Source organism: Astyanax mexicanus, chromosome 10, assembly GCF_023375975.1.
Source record: "Astyanax mexicanus isolate ESR-SI-001 chromosome 10, AstMex3_surface, whole genome shotgun sequence".
Classification (NCBI taxonomy): Eukaryota; Metazoa; Chordata; class Actinopteri; order Characiformes; family Acestrorhamphidae; genus Astyanax; species Astyanax mexicanus.
The window spans coordinates 23,059,011-23,070,029 of NC_064417.1; the positions used below are offsets into that span (position 1 = coordinate 23,059,011).

The 11,019-nt window shown below is 38.6% G+C and overlaps 1 protein-coding gene across 1 annotated transcript in view; it reads left to right on the forward strand.

Annotated features, from left to right (window-relative positions):
• Positions 1 to 10,256, forward strand: part of clcf1 (cardiotrophin-like cytokine factor 1) — a 31,301-nt gene extending 21,045 nt beyond the window's left edge. Inside the window, exons 2-3 of the mRNA XM_022683505.2 lie at positions 3,638 to 3,798; positions 6,327 to 10,256. Coding sequence (XP_022539226.2) covers positions 3,638 to 3,798; positions 6,327 to 7,409 — 1,244 coding nt within the window. The 3' untranslated portion in view covers positions 7,410 to 10,256. The remainder of the gene's footprint in view (positions 1 to 3,637; positions 3,799 to 6,326) is intronic.
• Positions 10,257 to 11,019: the final 763 nt, after the last annotated feature.

Genomic DNA, 11,019 nt, shown 5'->3' on the forward strand with positions numbered 1-11,019 from the left:
AGTAGCAGCCACAGAGTAACACCACACCTAAGCAACTACCTGGATGTAGAAACTGAACCATTTTACACATTATCTTTAGTCTTGTCCCTATCTCTATTTATTTGTGGGTTTAAGCCTGCTCCAGTCTCTGTTGGATGTGTTTCCTTTGTGTTTGTGAGGGTTTCCTCCAGGGATTTCAGCTTCTTTCTTCCTCCCAAAAATACACAGTATTTGGTGAATTGGCAATGCTGAACTTCACTCTAGGTATCGACTGATGGTCCTGTCTAGAAGGGATTGCTGCCTTGCATCTGTTGATTTTGGACAGGCTTCTCGATATCCCACCAAGAAGAAACAGAAAATAAATGAATAGTTGCGAATTATAACATGTGTCGACCATTAATCTCTTTAGTATTTTCATTATTTTTGCATAAAAAACACTACATACCCTATTTTCCTGAAATCACTCAAGGTATGAAAGTGTGATTCCTCCCTTTATTAAAGTAGTTTCTGAGTTCCTCACTGAACAGAGAACGCCTGACACGCGAAAGTTCAAAGCTTCTGATCTTAACCGACAGGAATGAATGTCACGCCTGATTTAAAGCAATTATTAATCTTTGTATTTGTGTTGTGCTTAGACACCCAAAATGTTTCATGTGTAATGCAGCAGAAATTTGCCGCTAGCAACTGACCTGCTGCCAGAACGTTCATCACACACCGGTTTCCCTATTCAGTGAAAAAGACACAGGCCAATCTTATTATACCTGGCTTATTATAAAAGGATTTTCGTAGGTACACTTTATTTAATGTAAAATTATGAAGGCTTTTCAATTGTTCTGAATAATTAAAGCAAAAGCTCAAGTGGGTTGCCAGGTTAAGGTAACTAAACTAATGTAGAGTCAAACTTGTCACTGATAGTTATAAATAAACTTGTGACAGTTCACATTACCAGGATGTAGCATGACAGTGTTAACCAGCCCTAGTCTGGATCACGAATACTGTCTGCCTTGAGCTGCACATGGAGATTGAATATGTGTATTAGATCATTAGATGCTTTTAGATTATTAGAAATGCTTCAAATGTCCATCCCTACTTGCGGATGTGATAAATGACCAAGAAGCTCAGTGTTGACCTGCTTAGGAGAAAATTAGCCAGGTTGGTGTCTGTCTTGTAGTCCTTCTGGGCTTTAAGCTGTGTCCATCTTTTAAATGCATTGCTAATATTTACTCATGTTTTCATCTGTCTCTGGTCTTGGAGATTTATAGAAGGGGGCCGAGACTGCAGCATGCCATGTTTGTCTGCTATTGTGTTCCATACCTGGCTGTCAACCTGCAGTCATAAGATGCCAGTGCTTAAAACTTAGCTTGTTTCTTTATAATCTGATGACATACACTGATCATTTTAAAGTTTTAGAGTTAGTACAGAAAATCTAATAAATATTGGTCCTTTAAATATTAAAATATAAAATTCATCAGTATTGCTCACAGTGGTGAACTGGAGCCTGGAGCCTGTTTGGTTGTCTGTGTTCATGTGGTATTAGATAATGGACTAGCTGGTGAACTCACCCCCGTTTACCGCATGTATTTACAATCTTGTCAGCTGTTTAAAACCAGCTTCCTTGTGATAAACTCTGAAATTCGCAAGTTTATGAGAACCGTACAAACACCCCATTAGCAGTGTCATATATATATGGTCTTCCGGAGGTGATTTCAGTCAGCATTGTTTTATTCTGAGTGTGTGCTTCATCTCCTCTCAGAAACCAGTTCAGATTTACTGCGCTAGTGCCAGAATGTAGCATTTCTCAAAACATGTCGCAAAAACCAGAGAAACAAAAATGTTGGTGTTCTTAGAGAACCATTTCCTGCAAATCCCGTCGCAGCTGTCACAATTCAAAACACTGGGATCAAATAAAACAATCAAATCAGGCACACGGACTGGAAGATGAATAGTGTGTTTACCCTTCAGCAGACAGTGACTCAGTCAACACTAACTACAACTGTCAGCTCTAAATATGCAAAAAGCCAAAGGCCTCTTTTCAGACGTCTTCTAGCAAAGCTTCGAGAGGGTGTGGAGAGCATCGCTCAGTACAGAACTGTCACGTGTGTCATAATTCGCAGAACAGCTGTGAAAACCAAAAACCAAAGCAAACCAGAAGGTCAATTCTCGCTGTTCTTCAGACGGGATCCAAATTGAGCTCAGACGTTCTGCTTTAATTGAGAAAATCCCTCGGTGTCTCTAATAGAACTGGACAGTTTTGACCGTCAGAATTGGCCATTACATTTGCCAAAACCTCTGACAGGTAAAATGAACAACACTGACATTTGATCTTATTCCTATGGCATCTGTCAAAAGCTGGGATATATTAGGCAGAACAAGTGAAAAGTCATATCTTGAAGTTGATGCATTGATAGCAGGGAAAGTGTGCAAGCATAAAAATCTTAGACACTTAGGCTATAGCCAAATTGTGATGGCTAAGATGACTGGGTCAGAACATCTCCAAAAAATCAAGCAGGTCTTGTGGGGTCCTCCTGTTATGCCATGGTCAGTACCTACCAAAAGTGTTTTAAGAAAGGAAAACCAGCAAACTGATTCAGTGATGTGATCCATGGAGGTCCCACCTCACAATGATTTTGAGTGTTTTGCTGAGTAAATAAACACTTACACCCCAGACATAAATGCATGCTAACCTTAACCCTGTCATAAAATTAACACACCTGATCCATAGGTCTGAGACCCAACAAATTCAAAATTAAAAATTCAAATTCAAACATGAGTCAAACCCACGGTTGTTTTTTTGCAGAGGTGGCTCAGTGGCTCAGGGGTGCAGGCCTGGTCTAAAAGGTTAGAGACCTGAGGGTCACTGGTTTAATACCCAATCTAGCAGGAAGTGGAGTTTGGGGAGAAACATGGAACAGCACTCTTCTGCTTTATGCCCAAGGTGCAATTTAGCTAGGCACATAAATTTTAATAGCTCCCCTACCCATAAACCTGTGTGTATGCATTTCACTTCTTCAGTAGTGTAAATTCAATTAAATTCAAGAAAAAGCATTAACAAAAAAAGCAAATAAACACTGAACATTTTTGACATCCCAGCTGGTTGCAATTTGAGCATGTTACTAAAAACATCAGTGTTAGTTGGTCTTTTTACATATTTGGCTGAACATAAAGATCGTTGCTATTTAAGTGATAAAGGCATAGGGTGTAAAAATGTTGGTGGGGTGTAATATAACAATGAGCATTGCAATGCCCCTTCTGCAGGTTGAAATATGGCCCAGAAAAGACAGCACTGAGATCACATGGAAAGACAATGAGACTTTGTTCCTCCTGCTAAGTCTCCTGCTGCTCAATGTGTCTCCTAAGACAAAGAGCTCAGTTATCTCACGTGTGTCCTATAATGTCTTACTATAGATCTCAATAGATAGAGTATAGGTCTCAATATGATCTCAATTAATGTTTAATTAACGTTTTAATGCTGCATAATGCATATAGCATTCTGGATTTTTTTTTAATCAGGCATATGATTGAGTTTTAGATTTTTAGAGTTTTAAAATGTAAAATTGTAGTTGCTGAAAGTAACTGCAGTGTAGATGATATGTTTAGTATTGGTTCATTAGTGTTATTTTATTTAAAATTTATATTAATTTATCCTTTTGTCTTTCAGGTCACCAGGCTCACCTTGTGCTGCTCCTGGCTGGTGTGGTGGGGTGTGTCCAGGTGCAGGACCGTGCTGTGATGTTGTCCAATGAGAGGAGCAGAATAGAGAGAACCTACGAGCTGACCAAATACCTGGACCACCAGCTGAAAGAAATCAAAGACACTTACGTGAGTCTTGAGTTATTGCGGCTGTGGTCTGGCGTGCTTTTTGTTTATGTGTGTGTTTTTCCCGCTTGTCTCTCTGACCTTCTCCCACCACACTCCAGTCCCCCAACACTCACACAGTGTGGGGTATTTCCACTGATGTTTGTATGATTTCACCTAAATTCTGTTGTAATTGTCCTAAACCTCAGAAACCACATTAAAAAAAATCTGTTTTACTAGTATTTTTCCCATTTGGAAGGAAAAATCTGCATTCTTACCAACCACATTTTTATGTAATTTTTTTTGTTTTACATTTTCTCCCCGTAAAGTTTTAAATACACACATACTTTTCCCTGTCCTTTTTTCTGAAGCTTTTGTCTGTAAATCCAGTTCCATTTTTGCATCTCTGTCCAAATAGCATGTCTGTGTTGTTTTTGGATGAAGCACAGTGGGAAAGGGAAACTTAGATCTTTCTCTTTTTTTAAATCTGAGAATACACAGTCTCAGTCAAAAGTATTACATCTTATGAAATTACATATCATTGTAATATTTGTTTGTAAGATATAATAATATACATTATATTAATTTTTTCTACCAAAATTAAAAGTATTAAAAAGTGTTTATCCTCATTTATTAGGGTTGCCTTCTCTAATTTCCAGAAAAGGATTTCTACTTGATTTAGATAGATAGATAGATAGATAGATAGATAGATAGATAGATACCTTTGTATATATGTTTGTATAATTTCACCTAAATTCTTCTGTAATTATCCCAAACATCAGAAACCACATAAAAAATATATACTATATATATATATATATATATATATATATATATATATATATATATATATATTATTATTATTATTATTATTATTAAATGAATTTGTGGATTTGCTTTTAAACACGCTTTTTAAATGTCACAGTAGTTTTGTAACCATCTTTGTTAAAAAAAAGGTAAGCTGCCTGAGTCTGACCAGTAGATGTTTTGAATAGTACATGTGTTATTAGATTTAGAGTTTAGATTTATTAGATGGTTCAGCCAGTTACACCAAGCAAATGGCACCCATTCAGTGGAAATGCCCTTAAACACATGTCATGTCTTATTTATAGAATGTGACTTTCTGGAACAAAAAACGAACCTACTGTCACTGAACACAATCAGATCCTGACAGTTACTTCAATTAAAACAAAATATTTTGGAATAGCCTTGATTTTAGAAGTAAGGATGAGTAAGAAATATCCCAGTATGTATTTATATTTTTTGGTTTACTGAGAATCCCCTGCCTTATGTTGAATCCCCTCACTGCTTAGCACAACAAGAAAAAATACTTTATGTTAAAACCACTAACAACTATTTTAATGAAGTATTTTGTATATTGTATTAATGTACTCCAAAGGCAAAATGCCTGCTATAAACCCATTCACCACAGTAAAAAAAAAAATACAAACTTCAGTGAGCCCCAGTGCACTGCTGGAGCTTCTTCAGTCGAGGCTAATCCTGACAGGGCTAGCCAAGATCAGCTAGCATCACCATCCAAATGATGAAAGACAGCATTACAACTAGATTTATCAGCTATTTATCTGCATCCAAATCCTCCACAGGGAAATACAGACTCAGGCATCCCGAATAACAGACGCAGAGAGCTGTGTCAGTACAATGAGAACAGCATAAATTACTCTTTCTGGGCACAAACAGGGACTAGCTAATGCTAAACAGCCATGCCTTATCAAGTTTCTGCTGAGAGATTTCATCAGCACTTCTGAAATACGATTCACTCTGTGTATTATTTTATTATTTTATTGTCTGCAGTCTGCAGTTTTGGCTTATGTTAAGTGTAAAGTTCTCGAGTTCTAGTATGTTACTATCTACAATATTATACAGCTGAACGGTAAGTGTGAACGCTTGTAGCTAACAGTATTATGTACACAATACATTTGGCAATGTTAAAGTAACACTTTTAGTAATAAATGATTTAATAAAACTGTTTTCCTAAATAGTGTTTATAATAATGTTATATAAGTGTTTACATTATACTCCCTTTAAATACAGTTCTGTTAAATACAGTTAAATATAATTTATTATCTACTTTATCACTATTGAATTTCGAAAAAGTGATTTAATAATAAACAACAATACTACTACCACTACTAATAATAATTATAATAAATAATAATAATAAGAAGAGGAACAATTAAATAGTTTAAAACTTATTTGTAAAACTTAAATGTAATCTATTCTTATTAGTATTGTTGCTGTGTTTATTGTTACTTATTATGTTACATATTTTATATAGGGCTGGTCTACCAGATTGTTTTTCCTGGTTCTGCACCACACAGCATTTTGAATGGGGATTCTCCAATTAAAATAAAGTCCACGAATTTGGAAACTGGCCTATAGCATTAACTCAACAGCATTATATCACTACATTATACAAATACATTGTAACTACTTTAGATTTTGCAGTACAAATCTATATGTCAAAAACATCATGCAATTCATATAATTTTATATTTTGAAATGGTTAAATGTGTGTTCTCTCTCTTTCTCAGCTCTCGTATCTCGGCCCTCCGTTCAGTGACCCCGGCTTCTCTCCACCACGCCCCAACGTCTCCTCCCTGGCTGTTCCCAGTGCTGCTACGAGGGTGGATCTGTGGCGGGGGCTGGAGAATGGTGCCCGCCTGGCACAGAACCAACGGGCCTACAGTGTTCTGCTGAGCGCTGTGAGGGAGCTGGCCCGCTCCACACTGTGTCCCTACCTCCAGAGCTCCCTGCTGCATTTCTGCTCTGGGCTCAGCGGCCTGCTGGGCTCTATATCTGGCCTGATGAATGCCCTGGGATACCCTCCATCCCTGCACGGCAATGGACCGGCCAATCAGAGGTACGGCCCTCTGTTGACCTCTCAGCAGAGAAGCAGTCTGAATGGTCCCGTCCCGCTGAGGAGCAACCCGGCCCGTAACCAGGGTGGGCTGTCTGCTTCTGGGGTCAGAGAGGGGACGCCTGGAGTGGATGGAGAGAGAAAGAGGGACAGAGAGAGGGACAGAGGGAGGAGAGGAAGAAGGAGAGAAGGAGAGAGCTGGGCAGAAAGAGAAGAAGAGGAGCGGGACGAAGGATTGGAGAGATGGGGTGGGAGGAGGAGGAAGCTGCTGGCCGTTGATGAAGAAGACGACAGTGCGGGTCAGGAAGTCGGATATGAGCAAAACAGCAGCAGTAACAACGTGAACAGCACTCACACAAACTATTTCAGCAAATACAGTGAGGATGAATACAGTAACTTTAATAGCAATAACAGCCAGTTTCCCCTGGACGCTCTGCTGCAGACACAGCTAGAGCGGAGTATAAGCAGAGAAAAAGAAGAAGAAGAAGAGCAACAGCCCAGTGTTCCTCTCCTCTTCTCTGCTCCATCTCTCCATCCCATGCGCTCAAGACGAGCCCTTTCTCCCCCCTCCACCCTCTCCCCCTTCACTCTCCTCTTCCCGGACGCAGTGGGTCAGGGCTCGCTGACTGCGGGACGTCCGGCATTCAATGACTTCACGCGGAAAGTGGAGGGCTTCTGGGTGCTGCGGGAGCTGCAGAGCTGGCTATGGAGGTCTGCCAAGGACTTCACCAGGCTTAAGAAAAGACTCCGTGTGTGAGTGTGTGGAGCACTGTACAAAAGTTTGGAATCACTGTTGACTGCAACATTAGAGGTTTTGATGAACTAGTCAGAATAATAAGACAGAATTCAACATTTTACAATAAAACAATGCTGATTTGATCTTGAGCGATGCCACAACTGACAAGTACTCAGCATAATTCTAGCCAGAATATTGTCCCTGTCAGACAAGGAATAGTCCCTGTTGGACAGATATGCATCTGTTAGCCATTACAATATAATTGACTTTATAATACATATATTGCAATATATGTATTATAACATTGCTATAAAAAGAAACAATCTTATTACTAAATGCAATCAAGTCCTCACAGCAATGCCCCAGAAACTAGTAGAAAGGTTTCCTTGGACATTAGAGACTTTAGAAGCTGCTGTAAGGTTGAAGGGGACTGCTTACTGTTCTTAAAAAAATAAAAATACTGAAATTCAATGTTGAGGAAACAGTAGCTTGGGCATCAGTTTAAATGGTGCTGTCTGTTTACAAATAAAACAATGCAAAAACATTGCTTCTTGCGAACTTATGCAAGATCTAAAAATGGTAATCAACAATTGCTTATATATTTGAAGAATATATAAGCCCTACCATTTAGTGTACCATACATGTCATAAAAAAGAAAATCCAATTAAAATATTAGCCAACACTGAAGATCATTGCCAGATTAATGTCCGATTCCACAGACATTTTGTTTGGTTTTTACAGTGACAGTTTATGAAATAACAACAATTATTATGACACACAATTCCAAACTTTTGAACAGTAGTGTGGTTGATATATGGGTGAAAGGTCCCATGCGAAAAACCAGACCGGCCTGAAAAAGAGGAGACACGGGAACTTTGGCGAGACAGACCGGCCTTTGAGTGCGAGAGGCGACTCAGCAGTTTAGGGAAAGTGAATCATGGATCACGTTTGGACTTATCAGTGGGGAAAGGGTGAATGGGGCAATAAAGGATAAAAGGGAGAACTGAGGAATGGAAAGAAAAGAGCGGAGAAAGCTCATGCTGTCTCATTAACTGACTCAGCACTCGTCACCGCAGCCTTTCCACTCCCACACACACCAGCACACCAGCAGACTTACCATAATGGTGTTCGTCATGCGTATGTGTGTGTGGAACCGGTGCGTTAGCAGGTCAACCACTTGCATCATTTTTCCCAGTAGGGAGTGGAATACCAGCATCCTTTACCAGAAATTTCGCTGTACGCTGTTTAAAAATGTGTGTGGTTATTTTTATGATAAATTTTCAGTACAAAAAATGTCCCAAATATAATGCAAATCTCTAGAGGACCATCTATAAGGTTCTGACTATTGAAAATGCTTTTTACAAAAGCTAAATGTACAGTGTCTTAAAGGGTCCATGCATTATATTTTTTATATATTTTATTTGTATGACATTATGCCACACGAGGTCCAGTTATTCCCCCTTAGATTCATTTATGCCCCTCTGATGTTGCTTTCTTGCACAAGAGCTCCCTGAGGTCATATTATGCTTCCAGATGACCATTTATTTCCCCCTGAGCTTTAACAAAAGCTCCATGTTTCATTTCTTAAAGGGCTTATATTCAGTATTTTTCTTGTATTTTATTTTTACCCTTTGAGTTCCACATATGCTCTTTGAGGCCTGTTTATGCTCCCTGAAGTCCGCTTATGTCAAAAGACATCCACTTATGGTCCCTGAGGTCTTCTTATATTCTCTGCGATGCCACATATGCCCTCTGAGCTGCCAATTATGCATACATGGGATCTCATGGGGCATAAGGGGTTCTTATAGAACATAAGTGGATGTCTGGGGGCATTCAGGAAGAATAAATGCACCATGCGGTTCTGTTGTGCAGAATGAGTTTTTTTATGTCCCCCATGAGTTCCTTCTTATGCCCCATAAGGTCCTATTATTGTCTCTAAGGTTCACTCATGCCCCCTGAGGCACTTGTGGCCCTTGAAGTCCACTTATACCCCCTGAGGTTCTCTGTATGTGTGTGTTCACTGCATGGATAAGTTAAAAGCGGAGGCTAAATTCCATCTGAGGTCTATATATATGGTTTCTGAGGTCCACCTATGCCCTCAAAAGCTTATGTATGTGTCAAACCAGTGTCATATTACTGTAAAATAGAAAATATTAGCATTTGATGCAAACATAATGTTACATTTCAAATCAAAACTCAACATCTGTTTAATGTTTGAGTCCAACATCCTTGACCCCTGTTCCTGAGGTCCATGCAAGACATTGGCATAAATGTAATGTGAAATGCTCCTTAAGACATTAAAGGGTGGAGCTAAACTGCTATAGGGAAAATAGGTAGATAGTGAACAAAAACATTTATGCACTATAAACTGGTTTTACTTTTAGCTTCCATTCATAAATTATAAGCATGGGGAAATAAGCGATGCGTTTTGAAACCATAACAGTGGTTTATAGGTTACATCAAAGCCTTTTATTTATAGAAAGCAAGATTTTAATATGATCCGGGCCCTTAAAACTGAAAAGATAAAAGCATATCTTTTTTTATTGCTGAGGTTAAGGTTAGGATTAGGTTAGATTGGATACGCATGTACGTATTATACATATGGGACAAACGTGTGAACCCACGTTCGAATGTGTGTGTAGATGTGTGTGTGTGTGTGTGTGTGTGGGGGTGTGTATTGCACCCTATTGCCGCTAATAAAGAAGGGAGTGGATTTTTTTTCATGTACAAAAGTCATGTGTGTGTAAGTGTGTCTTTGTATATTTCGATTGTGTAATATTTATTAAATGTTTTATTTATTTCTGTGTTTTTGGTACAGTCTGGTTGTTTTTTGCTTCAGTGTTTGAATAAAGCCGTGTGTAAAGGCTGTTGTGTGTGGCTGAGCTGTTTGTGTGAGAGAGGTCTCGGCGCTGGAGGGGAGAGCAGGGGGACTCGGAGGATAGAGAGAGTTTTATTAGTCTGTCGAAACGAAATTTATGGCCACTCTTTCATCTAACACCACATCCTCTCATCCCTCGCTCTCTTCCCCTCAATCTCTCTCACGCCTCTCCTTTTCCTCTTACTCTCACCTACTGTGTGTCTCTGTCTTACTCTCTCTCTCTCACTCTCTCTCTGCTACACACACACACACACAGACAAGCAACTGTAAAAATATATTGTAACATAAGTTATTACAATATACAATATTATTGTTATTTTACAAACATTTTTTGATACTGATAAAACAATAATAAAATAGCATAACAATGAATTTACCATTTAAAGAAACATTTAACCTTTAGCTGTTATGGTTATTCAGTCATTGGTAATGGAATATTAAAACTGTTAAAATATACAAAATAAAAAAAACACTAATAAATTACAAATTTGCTCTCCTTGCTAACAAATACATAACAGATGATTTTAAGGTCAGGTATATACTGCATGATAAGTGGATAACACAATTATTATAACATGCCTTAAAGTTTAGTTTTTTTTTTGCTGTTAATAAGTTGTATTGGAATGTTTTTTTACTGTAGGCACCTGTAGTCATATTGATGTAAATGAGTCACATGCTTTATCACATGCTGGATTTAATTCTGCATACCCTAAAATTAAACAAACCATATGACTAGGGGTGCCCAAGCACAGT